The 24287-nt window shown below is 43.5% G+C and overlaps 1 protein-coding gene across 1 annotated transcript in view; it reads right to left on the bottom strand.

The window, feature by feature from the left end:
• Positions 1-24287, bottom strand: part of MTHFD1 (methylenetetrahydrofolate dehydrogenase, cyclohydrolase and formyltetrahydrofolate synthetase 1) — a 177475-nt gene that overhangs the window by 56782 nt on the left and 96406 nt on the right. The window contains exon 16 of the mRNA XM_082275758.1: positions 50-152. Coding sequence (XP_082131884.1) covers positions 50-152 — 103 coding nt within the window. The remainder of the gene's footprint in view (positions 1-49; positions 153-24287) is intronic.

Raw genomic sequence — 24287 nt, 5'->3', positions numbered from 1 at the left:
CTAAAGTTCAGCTTAAGACTGTATGACTCTGAAGTCCTTGCCTACATACCTCTCTGCCACGTGATGGTGTCTGGATCGATGTCAAGGCGTACGAACTTTGTGATTTCTTCTTCCGTTAAAGCTGCAGGGTCTGTCTTCTCAATGCCCAGTCTCTGTGCAAATAAAGTTATAGCAGTACAATGAAATAATCTTGTTTTACAAATTAGATTAGGCATTCAACCAAGTCAGTACATTTTGTTTCACTCATTGAAAATATTGGGCTGTAGCACGTCAAAAAAACAATTTAATGCGAAATGATGTTGGTTACACTGCATGTTAGTATCACTACACAGGAAAAGAAATGTGTGATTAACAGAATTTATCTCATTTTGTTCCCAGTCCCTACAGTCTAAAGACTGTGAAGGAATAAGAAAACTGTGAGAATTAGCTATTCCTTATTTTACTGTGAAGTAATTTAAGGTCCTTTAGAAAGCACTGCCATGTGTTAAGCATAGCTAACAATCAGCGTTAAATGCCAATTTTCTTACCGAAGTTAAAACCTAGCTCCTTTTATTTGTATTTTTGTCTGTAAAATGAATAAAAAATGTTTTATAAAAAAAATCTGAATAAAAAAAAACATAAAAAGAAAACCTAGCTCTATGTAAAACATGTTATTTAGCTTTGGATAAAGTGGAAAAGACTTAGCGAAAATAACTGGATTTTTGTAAGAGCTTACCGTAAAATCCTTTTCTCTGAAGTTCATCGACAGACATAGCTCTTCCTATTCATAGACTCGTAGGGATGTCCCAAAACAGTATATCATGAGGGGTGGGAACAACACAGAAACCAAAAACTGATTCCCCAATGGCTAAAGTAGCCAAACAGGTAAAATAGAGCTCAACCAGGAACAACTGGAGCTCACTCGGAAACAATGGAAGACTCAAAGAGAAACAAACGGAACTCTCTGTTAAACTGCAGCCTGCAAAACGTTGTGGCCAAAAGAAGCATCTGGTAATGCTAACACATCTACCTTGTAGAATATAGTGAACATATGCACAGACGACCAAGTTGCCACCTTGCAAACTTGTAACACCGACGTCTGATGGCGAAAAGCCCAAGAGACAATCAGCGCTCTCGTAGAATGAGCCTTCACTGGAAAAGGAGGAACCTGACCCTTTAGTGAATAGGCTTGTACCACCGTCTGCCTGATTCATCTGGAAATAGTTGCAGTGGACGCAGCCATACCCTTACGAGGTCCATCAAAAAGGACAAAAGGAGCGTTCGATTTTTTGAAAGGACTCAGTGGTCTGTAAATAGACCCTGATCGCCCTAACCACTGCCAAAGAATGCAAGGCATGCTCCGTCAGATGCGGAGGTTTAGGACAAAGTGAAGGCAATACAATGTCATAATTCAGATGAAAATCCGAAACGACCTAAGAAGGAACGACTGATTAGGCTGAAGTACCACCTTATCACTATGTACCAGCAGATAAGGTGATCGACAAGACAACGCTGCCAGTCAGACACTCTGTGGGCAGAAGTGATGGCCACCAAGAAGGGAACCTTCTGAGACCAGGACAGCAGCGAAAGCCCCTGAAGTCTTTCAAAAGGGGGCATTTGAAGAACAGATAACACCATGAAATGTATGATTTCCATGTACGATGATAGATCTTCCTGGTAGATGACTTCCTGGCCTTCAATAGCGTAGGAATCACAGAGTAACAGAGACCTTTATTCCTCAACACCTGGCTTTCAACAGCCATGCCGTTAAAGCCAGGGACTGTAAAGCAGGATAAAAGATTAGGCATTGAGACAGCAGATCTTTCCAGAGAGGAAGTCTCCAAGGAGCATCGGCAACCAACCTTACCAGATCTGCGTATAATGCCGGCGAGGCCAGTCTGTGGCAACCAGAATGACCAGAATTCTTCCCCCCCCCCCCCTATCCTGCGTAAAAGTCTCGGCAGGAGATTCAAAGTATGGAAGGCATAACTCAGTCCGTACTGACCCCAAAGTGCCACCAGTGCATCTTTGGCTTCGGTCAAAGGATCCTGAGACCTGGCTACGAGCCTCTGAACCGTCTAGGTGAGGCAAGAAACAAACATATTTACCTCGGTGGCCCCCACCAGACACACAGGAGATGAAAAAGCCCCACTGCCGACGCCCTGGCCCCTTGAGCCAACTGGTCCATTAGTTCCAGCAACGCAGGGGGGAGCCGTTCAGCTTCCAAGTTACTTTTAAGTAGCTTCGCCCATTTAGTAGCAGTCTGCACTACCAGAACATTCACAAAGGTAGACTTCAACATGTGACCTGCTATGTGTAAATGGCGGGACAAGGATTCCACCCGTCTATCCATGGGAGACTCTTCCACTGGTACCAGAGTCGCTTTATTCAACCTGGCCACCAGAAAAAAATAAGGATCTCTGTTCCATTGTGACAGAGTCTCTTTCTGCAGCTGTCTCGTGTGAGACTAAGCAAATGGAACTGCTTCGAAGGTCGAGACCATCAGACCCAGGGCCCTCATGCAAGCGCGCAAGGAGGACTGATCAGCAATTGGACCGCCCTTTGCAACTTCTGAAGCTTGCCCAAGGGAAGGAAGACCCTCACCAGAGCAGAGTTGAGGATCAGCCCCAGATAGGTGACCCGCACAGACTGAGTCAGGGCAGATTTGGTGACATTGATCGTCCACCCGAAGTCCTGAAGGGTCCGAATTGTGATGGAGATGTTTTCCAGCAGATCCGAATGGGAAACTCACACCAGGAGATCGTCCAGATACCCCACAACGGGGATACCTCGTCAACGCAACAAGGCCAGCACAGGGTCTAGGACCTTGGTAAAACCTCTGATAGCAAGGCGAGACCAAAGGGTAACGGCACAAATTGAAAGTGCTCCTCTGCCACTGCGAATCAGGAATCGCTGATGTCCCTCGAATATGGGGACGTGGAGATACGCATCTTTGCGATTGATGGAAACCAGAAAATCCCCGATTCAAAGATGCCACCACTTACCAATTGGACTCACCGCACAAACCGCGGATCACAGCCTTGCGGTCCAGGAATGGACGCATCTTGCCCTCTCCCTCTCCCTCTCTGGGCACGGTGAACAGGTTTGAATAGAAACCTTGAGAGCATTCCTGTTTGGGAACTGGCACAATCACCCCTTGAGCCAGGAGATCACGCACAGCCTCCCGCAGATCCTTCAAACGCTCCGGAGACAGGTGAAGATTTGACTGAAAAAAACTATCCCCTGGCTGGGAACAGAATTCGATCTTGTACTGGAAACAAACCAGTTTGCAAACCCATTCGTCCTGAAAGAAGGAAGTCCAGGGTTCCTGAAAAAATGGCAGACGTCCCCCCACCCCTAAGACGGGTGAGGGCGCCCCTTCATGCTGAAGAAGAGGACTTGTCTGCAGCACCGGACTGACCGGCCTCGGACTTGCTCCAGGGTTTCTTAGCACCTCCAGAATTTCTGAACGGCTTACCTTTTTCTTGCGCCCCAGAGGCACGAAAAAAAAACGTTTATGAGCAGAAAAGAAAGGAACCCCGCCTAGTACGGGGTGTCTTACCCTCGGAGGATTGAGGAAGAAGAGCACTCATCCCGCCTGTCAGGCCCTTGATCAACTTATCTATGTAGAAGCTTGGTCAGCCGACCAGCTCTTCAACTAGACCATGCGCCTTAAAAACAATGCCCACGGCCGAGACCCTGGCTACCAGGGGAGCTGCATCCATAGATGCATCACACAGGAACATTAGAGCCTGGATGACCTGGTCCAACAGTGACAGCTGTTCCGGAGGAACAGTCTCGTGGTCCAAAGACTCCCGCAAACCCCTAATACATTCCGTCATTGTCTGTAAGACTAGCACAGACACAAAAAATGGTTTAAAAATGGAACCCGCCAGTACGTGAAGATGGCCGGAAAGGGATTCCCCCCGCCTGTCCACTGGATTTATAAAAACTGGGGAATCCTCCACAGGCACAAGAGTAGATTTGTTTAATTTGGAAACAGAATGGTCCACTTTAGGTGGCACCGTACAACGGTTGGAAATCTTTTTCAGCAAAAGGATATCAGAGTTTAAAGCGTTTTGGCACCACTAACACGTGCTTAACGCGCCGCCATTGGTCATTCACAATATCGTGAAAAGTGTCGGGACAAGGGAAAACCCTATCAGCTTTTGGAGACTTCTAGGAGCCAAAAGCCACCCGCGTCCCTGCCGGCGTGGGCTCATCAGCCAATTTTAAACTATCCCGCACTGAAATAATCAGGGCTTCCAACAACGCGCGTTCCCACGGCCCTCTTCATTATCTGACTGCGAAGACAGCGACCCCTCTGGTAGGGGAGCATCTGGGGCAACCACATCAGCCTCTGAATCAGAGGACACCTCGACAGAGGAGAAGGCAGTGGCCATTAACGGCTATTAACCTTTTTCATGACTAAATTAACTTTAGTCGCCAAGCTTTCCAGGGCAGCTGAAATCACGGCCAGCGACTGCGATCCGGACTGTCTGGGAGTCGCACAGAGTGGGTCAAATTCCAGTTTGGGACTCCATAGTGCAATTTTCAAAAAACTGAGTACTGTAGCTTTAAGAACGCCAATCGCAGTATCCACCACCGATCACAGCGGTCTGCAGGGAGCCCCTTTAAACCAAACTGATAGCAGAAAGTGCAATGATATGCCCACAGGGACCCTCAATACTTTACCACCTTAGACACAAAGCCTCCTGAATCTTCTACAGCATGGAGAGAGAAGCAGAAAGTGACCTCACCGGAAGTGATGTTGCCTGATAGGGATACACTGTCAAGTATAGCACCAGGGCTACACAAAGATGGATGTCCATACAAAACAATAGGAAGCTGCAGGGAAAATGGCTGCCCCATACAAGTCTATGGGGAAAAATTCCATTGCCCACACCTAAAGATGGCCGCGCCCACGGCGCACCATGTGGCTAGGGACTGACACATGAAGGCCTCAGTAACCACAACAGGGACCAGCAAGCCCAAGGTACCATGTCACCCCCCCCCTACCCGAGCGCCAGAGCACTCCAGACACACAGCCCCCGCAGGGACAGGGAGAGGGGAAGACGCACAGACCGGGCACCGGGCAGACCAGGGGGATCTCTTGGGAGGCACAATCCCATTATCCCCAGGGGAGGGCCCACATCCCCCAAAGGCCAGCAGGGGCAAGAGGGGAACAGTTACTCACCATACCATGGACCGGGTGGGCTCCGCTCTGGGCAGACTGCTTCCCACCTGAAGTGGGGGTGCTGCCAGCCAAGGGGTACGCTGCGGCTCAGGGCGTTCCAGGTCGTTGTGTCCCGGCGAGGCATCCGCTCGCAGGCTCGTCCCCCTCTGGACAAGGGGGCACCGTCGTGGCTAGGCCTAGGTTGGAACTATAACCTGCTCACACTCAGGCCAGACTGGGGGGACCATAAGGATCTAGATTATCCAGTATGAAGCTCCAGCCGGCATCATTGCTTGTAGATCACCAGGAAATTCTTCCCTGAACACTAGCTAGCAAGTGAGTAAGGAGAAATAAAAGTAAATATTCTGAAAACAATAAAAAACCGGAGTCTCAGCAGGAAACCTAGGTCTACTCCTTCTCAAGGCAGAAAAACTGATGTGCTCGGTTTTGCAGTGGGGGTTTATGCCTGGAGGGACAGCCCCCTGGGCCTGTATTCAAATTTTCCTGCCTAGACTACTCCTGATGGGAGGAGCATAAACCACTCAGCTCATGGAGATGAGGCTGCGTCTGTCGACGGAAGATAAAGAAATCCACTTTTGGTGGTACAGTCCACCTAGCGGACACTCTGCAAAGGGGTACCGGCGTGCAAAACGCTTAGGCACCACCAACATGTGCTTACAAACGTAGGTCACACGTTAGGGGAGACTTCACTGCGCACTCTGCACCGGGACCTCCCTGCACTATATTCACACTGCAAACAGTAGGGCATGCACCTAGGGGCCTCCTACACTGGGACCCCTCTAGACTACCAGGGCAGGTCACACACTATCCCAGGACCCTTACAGAGTGGGGATAGCGGGGGATGCCGCAGGAGTCTCCACTGCATTCTCTGCCCTGGGATCCTGTCCAGACTCCAGGTCCAGACAAGGGGGAAGGGGAGTGGGGGAAGCCCAGCTCACTGAGGGATTTAAGGATGGGAGGAGTGAACCTGCAGGACTCACTGCGACTCAGATGCACGCCCGTCGTATGCAACCCTGCGAGGCGTTTAACTCGAGGGCCAGCCTCTATCCGTGAGGCTACGTCGCGGCCAACCTAGTGCGTAGCTGCGGTCTGCACGCGCTCACTGGCTGGCCTGGGGGGACCACTGGATCTAGATTATCAAGCCCGTCGACCAGCCCGGCAGTTGATTGTAGATCTCCCGAGAGAAAAAACAAAAACGATGTAAGGAAGGAGAAAAAATTGCAAGGACCAGAGATCCCAGCTGGGAGCCTAGGTCCTTGCTCCCGATTAGACCGATAAAAACGGATTACCTAGAGCAGAGAGGGGGGTTATTTACCAAGCTGGGGACGGCCCATGAGCGTAACCAGGTGTTTTTTGTTCTGCCTAGTCGTACTCCTGGAAGAGGCAATATAACCCAGTAGTTATGATTTATGGAGTGCTGTGTCCGTTGATGAACGAAAGAGAAAATTAGTTTGTCCCTTTGAAAATTTTAATTTGGAAAGTCTGAATCGGATGTCGAAAGTTGTGTACACTTATTGTGAATATCAAATTATCATGCTTCAGAAATATTTCTTCCAATTTTCTCATGGTGTGAACCCTACTTTAGAGCTTCTGTCAAGGTTTTATTGCCTTCTCCGCTCCTGTCATGGTGTTGATAATCAATAAGCCTAAGACAGACTAGATGCGGCCCTTTCCTTGCCTTTAACTGGTCTTTGGGGCAAAATTCCTCCCACATACCCCAATGATAGGGCACTATTCCTCCTATTTACCCCAATGATGGGGCACTATTCCTTCTACTGACATCAAGCAATGGTGCACTATTCCCCCCACTGATAGCAACAATGGGGCACTATTTCTCCCACGGACACCAATGATGGGGCATAGTTCCTTCCACTAACCCAAAGGATATGGAACAATTCCTTCCACTGACATCAACAACAGGTCAATATTCCTCCCACTGACACCATCAATGGGGCATTATTCTTTCCACTGAGAGCAGTGATGGTACATTATTCTTCCCCCTGACACCAGTGATAGGGTACTTTTGTTCCCCCTGACACGAATGATGGATCATTATTCCTCCTTCCAATAACAGGTGCTAGGTCTTTTTTTACCCCAACCCTGAGGCATATTTTCCCTCCCACTTGCCAGAGCGTTTTGTATTCCTACTAGTCAAAGTGGGGCCCTGTAAAGTTTTAAAGAGGAGTTACAGCCACCTATCAAAAAAAAAAAGTCAGCAGCTACAAAAAGTGTAGCTGTTGACTTTTAAAAAACAGCCACTCACCTGTCCCACGGTCCAGCAGTGCACTCAGCCCAGCCGTCTTCATCCTCTGTCCTTCCTTGGCGGCGCCGGTGTCTTCTCTATGGGCACCCGGCTGTGACAGCTTACGGCTTCACAATCGGGTGCCCACTGTGCATGCACAAGTCGCGATGCGCATTGAGAAGGGTGGATGCAGTCTTCTGGGTACCGGTCAAAATCGTGTACCTGCTCCCCCCCGCTCCTCAAAAGTACCAATTGTGCAAGAGGAGACCTTAAAGCTGGACTTCTGGGTGGAGTCCTGCTTTAAGAATAGTGAACTTTCTAAGTAAAGGTTTTAAAAGCATGCGAACTATGTATTTATTTAGATGTCTTGTCTTCCAATGTAATTTCTGGATTAATTCACAGTTATCTTTGTTGTAGACTCTATCCAATAGTTCATTAAGAGAAGATCTGATTGAGAGTATTGCAAACTTTATGTTTGCCATTTACTAAATTTAAAGTTTGCATTGCTTTGAATGAACATTTCATACATTTAATTCATTAAAATGGTCAGATGGATAAGATGTAATTTCACTGTGTGTATGGCCATGCTCATAGGTGTGCGCAGCCTATTGCATTTGGGTGCGCACCCTAAAGCTCAAACACACATGTGCACATATATACACTGCTCAAAAAAATGAAAGGAACACTTTGGAAACACATCAGATCTCAATGGGGTCTGAAAATGTATATATACAGTAACTCACAGAAGTGAGTACACCCATCACATTTTTGGAAATATTTTATTATATCTTTTCATGTGACAACACTGAAGAAATGACACTTTGCTACAATGTAAAGTAGTGAGTGTACAGCTTATAAAACAGTGTAAATTTGCTGTCCCCTCAAAATAACTCAACACACATCCATTAATTTCTAAGCCGCTGGCAACAAAAGTGAGTACACTCCTAAGTGAAAATGTCCAAATTGGGCCCAATTAGCCATTTTCCCTCCCCGATATCATGTGACTCGTTAGTGTTACAAGGTCTAAGGTGTGAATGGGAGGCAGGTGTGTTCAATTTGGTGTTATCGCTCTCACTCTCTCATACTGGTCACTGGAAGTTCAACATGGCACCTCATGGCAAAGAACTTTCTGAGGATCTGAAAAAAAAAATTGTTGCTCTTCATAAAGATGGCCTAGGCTAGAAGAAGATTGCCAAGACCCTGAAACTAAGCTGGACTTGTGTCTGAGCTCATCCCTACTTAGGACTACTGTGGAGTATAGTACGTGCCAGAAGGCCATTTTTTTTAAAGCAGATAATTTGTGTTCAGGATTGTAGTTTACTGGCATTTCAAATGCTTGTAACTGCTTGTAAACTTATGTAAAAGCTGTAACCCATTTTCGTTTATAAATGTAGCACCCTCCTAGGTAGGTGCCAGAGATAGAGTATAGTTTTGGATCTTTTCTGTTTGCCAGAAAGATTTCTGAGTAAATCTATATTGCTCTCTGCCTACCAAAGAGCAGGATCTGCTAGTGAGGTCTGCTCATGGTGCTCAGGTGCAGCTCAGCTTTTCTGAAGTGTTTCACACTGGTCCAATAGGGAGGCATATTGGACAGTGCACAGGCATTTAGTACATAAAGATGGCCTAGGCTATAATAAGATTGCCAAGGACCCTGAAACGGAGCTGCAGCACAGTGGCCAAGACCATACAGAGGTCTAACAGGACAGGTTCCACTCAGAACAGGCCTCGCCATGGTCAACCAAAGCAGTTGAGTGCACATGCTCAGCGTCATATCCAGAGGTTCTTTGGGAAATAGACATATGAGTGCTGCCAGCATTGCTGCAGAGGTTAAAGGGGTGGGGGGGTCAGCCTGTCAGTGCTCAGACCATACGCTACACACTGCATCAAATTGGTCTGCATGGCTGTCGTCCCAAAATGAAGCCTCTTCTAAAGATGATGCCGATCAGTACCGATCACTCACTGTGTTCATTCAGAAAAGGGCCCAGTAAATTACATATTACCTGGCCCCTTCCCCCGCTCTTCATCCTGAAACAGGAGAGTGCATGCAGCACTGCAGGGAGGCAACAGGGGGAATCTGCACCGCATGGGGTGAATTGGATGTGTCCCGGCACACCATGTGCGCACACCTATGACCAAGCTTGTACGTGTCAATTTGCAGTGTCGTTTTTTTTTAGCCCTCTCTTTGGGTAGAAATAGCAATCAGCCTGGAAAACCTTGAGTATTTTTTCATTCCACAGAAGTCTGCCGGTGATCTCTGTCCAGGTCAGGGGGTTGCCTTTAGACAAAGAAGCATTTCCTAATACAACAATGAATATGCAATGACGACCAAGTTCTACACATATTTTTCTAATTCTGCATCTATTCCACATCCATCTAAAAGAGCCCTGTTTTTTTAAACAACGTAGGCCCAATTTGGCATTTACCTTGTATAACAAACAGTTATAAATTTCCTAGCATAATAATTAGTCATCACCACCTATTGATACTCCCTGCATCACAAATATCCATTTACAGGAAAAATAAGCAGTCTTGGATGTTGCTATGGAGATTTCTACATCACAGGACATCCCCCGGTCTACACAGGTGTAAAGGAAATTCTATCACACGCATGGTCACTATGTCTTGTCATGCTTTCATCTGCCTTGTCTCATCATAATAGCACAATCCGGAAATGGCGATAAACTACTAAAGCCCAACCCCAGCTTACTATCTCTATATATATATATATATATATATACACACACACACAGGTAAGCGGACGGCACGGCGGGGGCTCGTTCTAAGGTAAGTATTTCATAATGAGCTAGTATGCGGTGCATACTAGCTCATTATGTATTTCTCTTTCAGGTTGCAAAAAGAAAATTTTTTGGGGGGTTTACAACCTCTTTAATCCTTGATGAGGAATTAAATACTTTGATTTTCATCAATTTCTCTTTTTGGCTGTGAAGTATATTGACTGTGGAGGCCATTGGAGTACAGTGGCCTCATTGTCATGTTTAAGAAACCAGTGGTGAGATGATTTGAGCTTTGTGACATGGTGCATTACATTGCTGGACGGAGCCATCAGAAGATGGGTAGACTGTAGTCATAAAAGGATGGACATGGTCAGCAACAATACTCAGGTAGGCCGTGGCATTTAAACAATGCTCAATTGGTACTAAGGGGGCCAAAATTGTGCTAAAAAAATATCCCCCACACCATTACACCCCCAGCCTGTACCGTTGATACAAGGCAGGATGGATCAATGCTTTCATGTTTACGCCAAATTTGGACCCTACCATCTGAATGTCGCAGCTGAAATAAAGACTCATCAGACCAGGCAGCGTTTTTCCAATCTTTTATTGTCCAATTTTGGTGAGCCTGTGCCAATTGTAGCCTCAGATTCCTGTTCTTAGCTGACAGGAGTGGCACCCAGTGTGGTCTTCTGCTGCTGTTGCCTATCTGCTTTCAAGGTTCAATGTGTTGTGCATTCAGAGATGGTATTTTGCATATCTTGTTTGTAATGAGTGGTTATCTGAGTTACTGCTGAGTTTGAGTTTCTATCATCTCTAACCAGTCTACCCATTCTCCTCTGACATCAACAAGGCATTTTTGACCACACAACTGGCAATCACTGGATATTTTCTCTTTTTTTAAACCATTCTCTATAAACCCTAGAGATGGTTGTGTGTAAAAATCCAAGTAGATCAGCAGTTTTTTTAAATACTCAGACCACCCCGTCTGGCATCAACAACCATGCCACATTCAAAGTCACTTAATTCCCCTCTCTTTCCCATTCTGATGCTCAGATTGGACTTCAGCATGTCGTCTTCACCACGTCTAGATGCCTAAATGTATTGAGTTTCTGCCTTGTCATTGGCTGATTATTAATTTGTGTTACCAAGCAATTGAACAGGTGTACCTAATAAAGTGGCCGGTGAGTGTATATTATACAAGACACCAGGGACAGATCCTGGAAGAAACAAATGGCTACCACCCAACCTATAACTAGTCTTTGCAGCAAGGATCACATCAAAGGACAACGCACATCAAAAACAAACAGAAATTCCCTGCTCACCTACCACCTAGCCTTGCTGCCCTTGCTCGGTGTCCAGTGCGTCCCTGTACCTTTAAGGAGGGATGGGCTCCATGCAGGTAAACCTGCCCTTATATCTATTGTTATATGTGTGCTAATTTGGGAGACTCCCAAAATTTAGAATTAGGACTGCGGTACACTGGGGTGCCTTATCGTGGCCGCTGCAGCTTACACACATTTGCAAATGTGTGCGACTAACCCCCTTGTTTTCAGCGTGACTTGCTAGACAGGGTCAGTTTCTGCCTCTCAGATAAGTTTCCAATGGCACCATTGTTCCTTTTAGCTATCTGTAAGGGGCTAATTCTTCCCAATAATGACAAGAGTAAGGTGCATTCTTCCCACTGACAATCACACTGATGTGTAACGAGTTGTAGATTTTTAATATTTAGCAGGGGTTCCCCGAGACCAAAAATTTATTTCAAGGGTTCCTTGAGTTGAAAAGGTTGAGAAAGGTTGATTTAAGGTAACTATGGGTATCTAAAGGGATTCTTTTACAAAATATTAGAGATGCACCAAATTTCCAGTGGCTGAAACATATCGGACGAAAATGGTGTTGTCAGCATTTTGCAGATGAAAAAAAAAAAAAAGGTGCCAAAAACACGTGATTTTGCAGCGATTTTACCACGATTTTATTGTGCTTATGGTGTGTTTTTCATAGGTCATGTGACTCAAAAACCGCATCAAAAATGTAAAACTGGTGCTTTATTAATGCGTTCTTCCTGAGTTTTCAATAAATTTCAATGGGGAGGTGCGTTTTTCGTGCAGTTTTCTTAACTGACCAAAAATGCAGCAAGCAGGATTTTTAACACAACAGAAGCGCAATGGACCAGTGTGAAGACTTACATAGAATTTAAAGGGATGCCTTTTTCTTGAGCTAAAGGTGCCGATAATGGCCGACAATAAATTCATATTCATTTAATTTAAATTCATGATATTATTTAAAAAGTCGAATATAATAAAATTATATATATTAAAAAAAAATTATATATTATATATATATATATATATATATTTTTTTTTTTAAACTGTCATTTTCGGCCAAGTGCATCCTGAATTTTTGGTTTCGGCATTAAAATTTCCATTCGGTGCACCTCTACAAAATATGCCGATATTTTTATTATGTTGACATGTGCCCACTCTCCCCCTTCCTTCAGAAAGTCCATGAGCCAGCAGATAACCATCATATAGTGCCGTGCCCCCTGACAATTATTCACTATTTGTTGTCTTCAGAGATGTATAGTAACGAAGTAGAACTACTTAAGTACTGTACTTAAGTACCGAAATGCGGTATCTGTACTTTCCTAGAGTAGAATTTTTTTCTCCTACTTCTACTTTTACTTCACTACATTTTTTCGATGATTTCGATACTTCTACTCAAGTATTTTTTTTTGTGCTGCATAGTTACTCGTTACTTTTAAAAAAATTACCACTGCCAGAACAGTAGATGGCAGGTTGCATAAAGCTCAAAAAAATGTGTATAATGTCATTTGTAAATCAGCGCATACGAAAATAAAGGCTGTGTATAATAAAAGCTGCTATACCAAATCTTTCCAATAAAAAGAAAATATGAAACAAACAAATAAATGGTGCTACAGCGCTTAGGCTGGGTTTCCACTAGTGCGACTTCAAAGTCGCGCGTCTTCAATAGCGACTTTGTACTTTGATAAACGCGCGACTTGTGTACGAATTTACAACGACTTGTTGCGGCTACGACTTGTTGCGACTTTGATGTATGCGACTTGCACATAAAAGATTCCTTTTCCTGCTAGTGATGTAATTCCTTTTCCTGCAAGTGATGTAATTTCCTGTTTTGGAATAGTAGTGTATGTTGCAGGAAACATGTTGGCTATGCAGTATGTTGGAGCAGCAGTAATTATGGCTGCTGTAGCAGCTGTTATTGATGAGGAAGAAGAGGACAGGAGAAGGAGAAGGCATCGCTTCTGGATCCATCCTGTCATCTCCCAAAGGGAAGAGAGAGGCCAGTTCAGGATCCTTTATCATGACCTCCGTGCTCATGAAGACAAATTCTTTAATTACACACGGATGTCAATTAAAAGGTCAGAACATATGTTCATGTCAACTCTTTAACAAATATGTCTCTATGTATGTTATTTTTTACATGGATAATGTTGATAAATGCCATATATGTTTTTTTTTTACAGTTTTGATGAATTGTTGGCTCTGCTCTCCACACATCTAGAGAGACAAAACACTAGATTCAGAAGGAGTATTCCGCCCATAGAAAGACTGATTATCACATTGAGGTAAATTTTCCAACCTACTTACCTCCTGAGGCATTTGGAGAGACACATTATCATGTAATTATCATGTAACATATATGTAGTAGTGGTTGTGATTATGTTTGCCATGTTTTTTTCAACAGTGTCTTTCTCCTGCCTATCTTCTTCCTTCATTTCCTCAGGTACCTTCGTCCAAGCCAGTTTATGCATCATTCTAACATTATTTTTTTATTTTTAGGTACCTGGCAACTGGACATACCTTTACAAGTTTACATTATGAGTTCTTGGTTGGCAAAACTACTGCCAGCTATATTATCCATGATACCTGCAGAGCCATCTGGAATGTTCTTAAGGATTTGGTCCTGAAGAAACCCACTACAGAAGACTGGTGCAAGATAGCAGAATATTTCTGGGACCACTGCAATTTTCCAAATTGTGTTGGTGCAATTGACGGAAAACACATTAGAATATTGAAGCCCATTGGCAGTGGAAGTAAATTCTTCAACTACAAAAAATACTTTTCTTTTGTCTTACTAGCAGTGGCTGATGCCAAATACTGTTTTAGCTATGTAGACATAGGTTCGTATGGAAGCAGCTCAGACTCGAGCATATTTGCGAGATCCACATTCGGAAGAATGTTGAGGGAAGATGGACTTCAGCTGCCACCGGACTGTCCACTACCAGGGACAAACGGACCACCACAGCCATTTGTTTTTGTTGGAGATGAGGCTTTCGCTCTCAGTCATCATCTCTTAAGGCCCTATTCAAATCGGTCTCTGACTGTGGAAAAAAGAGTTTTCAACTACCGCTTAACCAGGGCAAGACGAGTTGTTGAATGCGCCTTTGGAATTTTAGCTAACAAGTGGAGGTTCCTGCACACATCTATCAATTTAAAAATGGATAATGCAATATGTGCAGTCAAAGCAGCATGTGTTCTTCACAACTATGTTGCACTTCGTGATGGGTACAATCATGAAGATTGTGGCATGAATGACATGGAGGGTGCAAGTTTGAGTGCCAGTAGGGGCACAAGCAATGGTGCTACTGTGCGTGAGGGATTCACATCCTTTTTCATGTCTGCTGCTGGTTCTGTCCCCTGGCAGCTGGACGCTATTTCATAATGTATCACACGTTCCAACACAGTCCAATTTTGAATAAAATTCTGTTATGTTTTCCTTATATTTCTGTGCAATTATAACCAAAGTCTGCATATTGTTCCAGTTCTAGCTATAATAAAAATACATTGCTTAACCTTCTGTTTTGCTGTTTTCTACTGTAGATATAATTATATAGCATACACACATTATTGACAGTACTATAGAAGCAAAAATAATCCAAACAAAAACCACAGAGTAGAGTAACAAGGTAATTTTTTTTATTTTTTTTTTTTTTCAAAATTTAGAAAAAAATAAACTTTTTATAACAACATCACCAATGTTTTGGAGATACCAGCACCAAAACAATGAAAAAATAAATTAACAGGTAAAATGTTAACAACACCAAAAACAAAAAAAATTACAATTCCTGGTATATAATTGGAGATTCAGTGGACCCAGAATGAGAAATATTTGATGGGCCAGATGGGCTTGGGTAATCACTTGCAGATCCCTGACGGTATTGCCTTTCCGGGAAAGGCGTAACCTGCATGGGAGCAGGTTGGTAAGGTCTTGGTGTGCCAAGGGTGGAGGCAATAGGGGGCGGTATTGGGTGCAACATGCGGGGCCTGGAGATATTCGGCATGTTGCCATACTCATCGTAGTATGGGCGATTAACTTGGTGCCCATACTGTGAACTTGGTGGTGGTGGTGGTGGTGGTGGTGGTGGGTACTGGTAATTGGGGGGATATGTGTGGTGGGGGGGGGGGGTTTCCATACATGCTGTAGAGCTTGCCTCCCCAACCACAAAAGATTGGGCGGTTGACATGAGAGCCATCCTTAGTGCATACTTTTTCTCAGGGGGGACCTGCTTGCACATACCCAACAGCACGGTCATGAAAGCAGTGTCATCACACATGCTTTCCTTCATGTGTGCGTTCATTTCCTTCACCACCTTCAGAACCTCCTCCATGGGTTTACCACCCCTAGGATTCGCCCTTGATGAAGACCTTGAGGAAGATCTTCGTGAAGGCCTTTGTTCTGTACTAGGCCCTGGTTCAGCCTCCACCGCAGCAGGAGAATCAATAATGGACAATGGTCTTGATATTACTCCCTCTGATTCCTCACCATCAGGGTCAGGGTCACCAGGGTCTTGGCATCCCTCCTCCTCCTCCTCCTCCGCTGCCGCCTCCTGTGACCCCTCCTGCTGTTCAGAACCAAGTGAGGAGTCTTGCCAGCTTGCTTGGGTTCTGAAATATAATGAATACATTTCAAATTTTAGGAATATTAATATATTTTATATGTCAACTACAGTATCAAAAAAAATGCTGACAACTTACTCTCGCATCTCCAACACCGGCCTTAAAAATTCCAGCTCCTGGGCATGCGCATAGGGGACAATCCTGGAGGACCCAGAACCACTCCTTGCTTCTCGTAATTTTCTGAGATAGCGGTTATAGCAGTCCTTTATGCTTCTCCATCTGGTTTGTAAGGAGTGCACTGAAAAAAAGAAAATAACGGTACTGTACTGTACATATGGGGGCAAGCAGCAATGTGATAAATTGCATATATGAAACACTTACATTTTTCAGTCCGTTCTGTACTTGTAAGACAGTCCCAATTTTCAAAATAGATCCTTGCAATCTCCAGCCATGCTCTCTCCTTCCTCACATGGTCCTTATATAAGGGGTCTCGGGTGTCGTATATTGAGGGGCGAGCTCTGACCAGACGTATAATCTCCTCATTATCATGAGAAGTTCTTTTATTCTTCCTGGATCTTGGCATGCTTGCTGTATATAACACTCTCCTCTCCTCTGCTAACTATGGGAAGTGATGTTCTTGGGAGGTGCAGAGATCATGTGATTTGGGGCGGAACATAACAATAAAAAAAATTTACTGTAAACTTCCGTGCAAATCGCAACGAAGTCGAGACGAAGTCGCGTTCAAAACCGTGTACTGCGACTTCGTTGCGACTTACATTACCTTCTATGAGGGACATATCGCACTAAAGTCGGCCCAAAGTAGTGCAAGAAGCAATTTTGAAGACGCTGCGTCTTGAGTCGCAGCAGTGGAAACGGTCCATATTGAAAACAATGGGTTTTGACTTGTCATGCGACTTGACATGTGTCAAGTCGCACCGCAAGTCGCACTAGTGGAAACCGAGCCTTAAACTGCATCAAGAAACTACTAACAAACACAACTTGGCTGTGCGAATAAAGTGCCTGTGAAATCGATTTAATATCATCGTTGCCCCCAGTGCCCTGCCCACACTCCACACAGTATCAAAAATAAAGTGACATGAATGTGCTAAAGCCTAAATGCAGTGAAAATAATTATTCCCACAATGTAACAGTAAATTCAATTCATATAAAATATGACAATAAATCACAATAAAATAAGTTATGAAATAAGTTAGGTCAGGTTGAAGTGTGTAAACCTATCTATAACGAAAAGTCCATAAATGAATTCCAGTGTGCAAATCTAAAGTGTCACTTCACTTGTCAGATGCTTCCACCTCCTTCAGTGCTCGAGTGACCGACCAACACACTTAATGGTGGTGGCACTGGTGGATAGTGTCTGGGTGGCACTGTGGCACTGGCACTGACTGCACTGGTTCAAAAAGCCATATATATTTAATTATTTCAATTCTCAATCTCATAGGTCCTCTCCTCATAAGATATTAATAACTTAAGATTAGGTGATGAACTTCTTGGCGGCCCTGGCAGGATGACGGGGACACCCGCCACTTCTGGAGCTGAGCCGATGTGATTCCCCAACATGTGACAAAGTGACGCTTTTATATATAAAAATGAAATAAAATATACTGACTCACAATTTAGTAGTAGTAGTAGTAGTAGGTAGCGTGTAGCAGTAGGCAGCACAACTCAATTCAATCAATCCCACAGCCTCGCTCGCGCCGCGGCCCGTGGAATCACTGTCATGATCATCAAGTTAAGACCGCACTGGAGGAGCCGTGCTGCCTTCTTCCCACTCGAGGTCTCCGCCTCTAGACGTGTTGTGTGTCACTCAGACTCCACCCCTTAGGGCACTTACTGAGAGGAGTTGTGACGCGGGCGGCGGGACGCAGGAGCAGGACTCGGAGCATTTTCTTCGTTATCTCATCTTCTTCTCTATGAGGTGAGTGAGGTGGACCGTGGAGAGGGCCTAATCCTTGCCATGGCAAATGTGCCATTTGAGAATCAAATCAATATAAAATAATAATATATTATATACACACGGGTCATGGGTGGCTTTTTTGAACCAAGAAGAGTGAGACTGACGGCTATGATGATTATCCGACTATCCATGGTCCATGGACCATAAGTGTTGTGTTGTGGTGGTGCCTGTGCTTCCTGCGGCCTGCCTCTGCCTGTGCTTCCTGCGGCCTGCCTCTGCCTGTGCGGCTGTGCCTGCACTGCAGTGGCCATTGGCAGTGGCACTTGACTTGAGCAAAGCAAATGAGCACTACTAGTGTGAAGGACAGGTGGTGGAAGCATGTTCTGACAAGTTCTTATAATGAAAATAATATAGACAGCTTTTTGAACCAGTGCAGTGCCAGTGCTACTAAGGTGAGAGGCAGAGAGAGAGGCTATCCAGTCCACCACTTTACTTGAGCAGATGACAGAAGAAAGGTGGAAGCATCTGACAGCAAGTGACAGCACTTCTTAGATTGCACACTGGAATTCAGTTATGGACTTTTCATTATAAAGTTTAGTTTACACACTTAAACTTGCACCTAACTTATTCACAATCACAACTTATTTTATTGTGGTATTGTCATATATATTTTATATGAATTAAATTTACATTGTGGGAATAATTTGCACTGCATTTAGCACAGACATGTCACTTTATTTTTGATACTGTGGGCGATGATTTTGAATACAGGAAGAATATATTTATATAATTGCAGGCACTTTATTAGCATTTTTAGCACAGCCACTTTGTTAGTAGTTTTTGATGCATTTTTCACTTTAAGCGTTGTAGGTTTGATGAAGCTGGCCTGGCACATCATCATCAATTGAGCAAATCAAATCAAACCGCGATTAAGAAGATTGCGCATGCTCCTGTTCTGCCTTTTGATCAGCTGAAAAGATGGACGAACCAAAAACACCACCTTCCACCCCTGGCCCTTCAACTTCAAGTGATCTGCCTGGCTGTGAGAGTGAGGAAGCTCAGGAAGGAGACCACCCTTGGCTTTAAAAGGGGAAGGGAGGGACTTTATCTGTTTTTGTTTACAAAAAGTTACAGCCTAAGGAATTGTGATTGTCCTTTAGGTTAATCATTTGAATAAATCATTTGAAATAATAAAAAACAATATGATGTTCAAACTTTTGACTTCTTTCTTTAATAACTACATAATACAGTACTTCTACTTCTACTTTCAGTACTTGAGTAGAATTTTTTTTTCAAAACTACTGGTACTTTTTACTTTTAGTACTTAAGTAGCAATTTTTTTGAAAAAAATACTTGCAATACTTAAGTAAAAAAAATGTTGAATACTTTAGTACTTCCACTTAAGTAACTTTTTCTGCGAGCACTTCCACTTCTACTTAAGTCACTTTTTGATCGAGCACTTGTACTTTTACTCAAGTAGAAATTTTGAGTACTTTATACAAGTCTGGTTGTCTTTCATGTATCTTATTATTTCTCATGCCCGTTAGACTATTTTAGTTGTTCTCATTAACATTCACAGCAAGAAAGCAGCGATTCAAAGCCAGCTTTGCTAGAAAATAAGACCATATTGTATAGGACGAGAATAAACATTCCTAGAAAGGCAAATGACAAAACAAACTGAAATAGAACCAGCATAAATACCGAGCAAGAACATGTTCAAAGGGAAAATATACTCTTGGCAATAATTTATTAAAGTAAACCAATAACAGCCTAAAGGAACATACAATAAGAAAAAATTATAAGCAGATGTGACCTTCAGAAAAAAAATGCCATGTGAAACGATCAACATGTAAAGTCACCTACATTTACACACAAATCTGTAAACTGACCAAGAAAGCTGAGAGAAAAAAAAAAAAAGGAAATGTCTGATTTTTAGTGAAAGGGCTGCCTTAAAATAGAATTCTAGACAAAACTTTTTTTTTTCCCATTTTGGATAGTAAGGGAGGGTTATAACCCCTGTTAGAATTTTTTTTTTCACCATCTGTGTCCCATTGCGGAGATTTCCCTTCACTTCCTGTCCCATAGCCAAACAGGAAGTGAGAGGAAATCCCTGCAAATTAAAGCAATTTCTTGGGGATCCACAGGTCACCAGAACTAGTGTTCCCATTGAGTTTACTTTTCTGGGGACAACCCAAAATGTGGGATTTTCTTTTACTTTCACTTTCAATAATAGTGAACAGGACAAACAGAGAGGGGGGAGTCTCCCTAAAGGGGGAACAGACCACAATAAAAACTGACAGGGGTTCTAATACCTCTGCACTCTATCCAAAACTTTAATGTGTGGTACACATTGCAATATTGCATATAAGTTTGTAAGCTCTAATGAGCAGGGCCCTCTAATTCCTCCTGTATTGAACTGTATTGTAACTGTATGGTCTTCCCTCATATTGTAAAGCGCTGCGCAAACTGTTGGCGCTATATAAATCCTGTATAATAATAATAATAATAATATAATAAGTTAACCTTAGATAAGATCAAGTTGGATTTGCACAATTTTCAAAAGTTTGCCATCAACTGCAGTAAACGCATACCGTTCCTAGAACATCTGGTTTATTTATTCTGACCTTGGTATTAATGGGGAGAACGTTGATTTTTAAAAATATTTTTTTTAAATTGTAATAACATCCTATCTTACATTTACAATTAATTTACTTTCTTTCAGAATTTTTTTTCCTATTAACATTTTTTTACTCATGGGAGCTTCAGATCTGGTCACTGTAGGTCAGGCAGGGCTAAGAGGAAGTGCTGTGACACTGCACATGATGTCACTTCCTATGTAAACACAATGTTCTGCTATTGTGCGCTTCAATGGAGTGCCCTCATAGCAGGGGTATAAGCTAAGAAGCTGAATAATTCAGTCACTGACAGCAGGCAGTTTCAATGCTAGTCTGCTGGAGCCGCTGTCACTAAAGCCTAGTACACACTATCAGAATATCGGATGGAAAATACAGCTTTCAAAGCGATCGTCTGATAACCTGATCGTTCGTACACAGCTATCAAGAGCCAAACACGATCAGTATAGTATTCATCTGTAAAAAATCGAGTGACTAATGGGCCATACACACTATAAGATTTTCTGAAGACTTTTTCCTTTAGAATTACCAAAACCATATAATATGAGGTCAAACCTAAACACTTTCAATTTGTATGCAATCTGGCAGGCCCTTGCACTACATAGAAAAGGTAAATCTGAAGGAAATCTAACCACAAAAGTTGGATAGTGTGTATACAGCTTAAGCCTGCGCATGATTGGAAAAGAAAGATCACATTACTTTACAATACATTGCATCATCGCGAGAAGTTGTATTCTGTCTTATGAGAATTTATGTAACTCTAGTAACCACTTTGTTTTTGATATAAGAGTAGCAAGCCAAAAAAAAAAAGAGGACAATCATCCGTCTGATATTGTCATCGTGTATACGAGGCCTAAGCGTGCACCTCTAATCAGAGGTCTGGAGTACAGTCGTCCCCCACACTAAGAGCTGGCTGGCCACTTGTTAAAGCGGTAGTATCCCGCTTTTTGACACTTTTACCTACAGGTAAGCCTATAATAAGGCTTACCTGTAGGTACAAATAATATCTCCTAAACCGGCATGGTTTAGGAGATATTTACAGTGCATGCAGCCACTCGTGCGAGCGCTCTGAAGGTCCGGGGGACCTTCAATTAATTTGCCGGGAGCTTGCCGGAAAAATCACTCCCGCGTGCATGCGCGGGAGTGACGTCATCGCGGCTCCGGCCAATCATCGCACCGGAGCCGTCTCTTCTGGCCAATCACCGCGCCGGAGCCGCCGAACCCGGAAGAGACGGCGAGGGATCATGGCAGCGCCTGCAGCGATGTCCAGGGGTCCGTGTCGGGGCTTCGTGCTAAGGTAAGTTACACATAATGGGCTAGTATGCGATGCATACTAGCCCATTATGCCTTTGTCTTGCAGGTTTTTTTTTTTTTTTTTATTTATTAGGGTTTACAACCGCTTTAAAGAGGAAGTAAAGTCTTGGGGAAAAATAAATCTTTTTGTTTACCTGCAAAGCAAATGCATATTGTGCTAGTATGCATCGCATACTTGCACATTATGTGGCACTTACCTGCAAACGAAGCTCGCGTCGTCCCCGCTGGAGGCCGCATCCATCTTCGCCCGTCTTCCTTCTGGGTCTGCGGGCTCCGGCTCTGTGACTGGCCTGAGCCGCGTGATGTCACTTCCGCGCATGCGTGCGGGAGCCGCCAGTCACGGCACAGGGCTCTGAAGAAACGGCCATTCCTTCAGAATGCATTTGTGCCAATGACGCCATCGGTTTCATGCAATGTAAATATCTACTAAACAGTGCAAGTTTAGGAGATATTTACAGTACCTATAGGTAAGCCTTATTATATAGGCTTACCTATAGGTATGAAACGAACCCAGAGCCACAAGCTCAGTCTGATCCGTCCACGTATTAGAGCTGCACGATTATTCGTTAAAAAAAAAAAATCACAATCTCGAATTCAACCCCCCCTCACGATCTTAATCCAGCATTTTCACGATTCATGTAACAGTGCAGAACCGTTCCGTGTTTACAGCTGTCAAATAATAATAATAAAAAATAAAAGAAAAACAGCTGGCAAAGGTTATCACAACATTGCTCAGCTTTTAAAGATAAAAGAGAAACATTGTATCATTTCATTCTTTTAGATTAAAGGGATGTGAATGGCGGTCGTTGCAACATTTTATGTCACACTGTATTAGCACAGCGGTCTTTCAAATGCAATTTCCATGCAAACACTTCCATGAATTAAAAAAACAAAACATTAAAGTTGGTGGTTACTAGCTCCCTAATTTTATCACAAAAATGACCCCAGCTTTACATAGTCTTAAGATCCCATTACACTCCTGCTCGCCTTCACAGCATCGGTGTACTGGCAGACCCTCTATGTTATAGGTGCAAACGAGATAAGGGAGACCTTATTCATCTCCTCTGGGGGAGTCCCAAACAACGCCATTATTGGACGGCAGTTCTGGGTACTCTAAATAGGGTGATTCAAACTCCGGTACCCTCTGAGCCTAAATGTGGTCTGCTGGGCATCTTAAGTGGAATTAACCCAGAGGAACCTACGCAGGTGGAATTTAACCATGCCTTCCTCCAGGCTCCGAAGATAATTCTTCTGCTCTGGAAGTCATCTAATCCCCCTTCACACCAGATATGGGTTACACAAATGGGAAATAGCCGAATATTTGAAAAGTATGCTTATCAACATAGGGGATGTCCTGGAAAATGTGAAAGAATATGGGGGCCCTGGTTGGATACCCCGGGCCTTGGTCCATGCAAACTTGTACAGACGCGGATTCTGCACTTTCCTGGTCGCCCAACATCATCCCTATATGGTCTTGAATGCACCTATTGGCTGGTTATTTTGGTCTGATAAAAAGATTATACCCAGTTTAAATTCTGTGAGCTGGAAGGTGACATTATTGTACTCCTTGATGATATATTGTCTTTTCTTTATGTCAGTGCTCGGTATAATGCTGGGGTGGAAAGTGTTTTGTTTTTCCCTTACAATTTTTTTGTATTGTTCTGAAATGCTAAGAAACTGTGTTTGTAATGAACCTTGTCCTTCTTATTTGCAATAAAGAGCCTGTTGAGATATATATATATATATATACACACAGTAAAGTTAGGCCATTTTTTAAAATATTTAGTGAAAGATGATTTTACGCTGAGAATCGTAGAAGAATCGTGATCTTTATTTTAAGCAAAAACACTGCAATTCTTATTTTATCCGGAATCATGCAGCTCTACCAGGTATGTCAAAAGTTCACTTTAGGCCCCTTTCACACTTGTGCGACTTCAAAGTCGCGCAATTTTACAGCGATTTTGCTGCGACTTTGAGGCGAGTTTGACTGGGCTTGAATGTCTTTGGCCTTAAAACGCTTCAAAATCGTGCCAAACTAGTGCAGGGACTACTTTGAAGTCGGTGCGACTTCAAGTCGCACAGATATAAATGGTACTCATTGGAAATAATGGAGAACGACTTGTCATGCGATTTTGCAGTCCCAAATCGCATGACAAGTTGCACAAGTGTGAAAGGGGCCTTAAAGAACTTAAGTAGCATCTACAAACCATGAGTCCTGGTCTGGGTAAAGGGGAGCAGAGGCCAAAGGCTCTTCTGGATAAAAATACAGGTGTGTTGTAGTGCCTTTCCTATGCAGAACATTTCCCCTACATTCCCAGAAAAAAGATGCAACAAAACTGCAGAAATGATTTCTTTCTATTCCATAACGCTTTACAATCTCAAGAAATTACAAAACA

The sequence above is a fragment of the Pelophylax lessonae genome, assembly GCF_965119305.1.
Source record: "Pelophylax lessonae genome assembly, chromosome: 13".
In the NCBI taxonomy this organism is placed as follows: Eukaryota; Metazoa; Chordata; class Amphibia; order Anura; family Ranidae; genus Pelophylax; species Pelophylax lessonae.
Note: the sequence above shows the minus strand (reverse complement) of the source record. Positions and strands in the feature narration are given on the sequence as shown.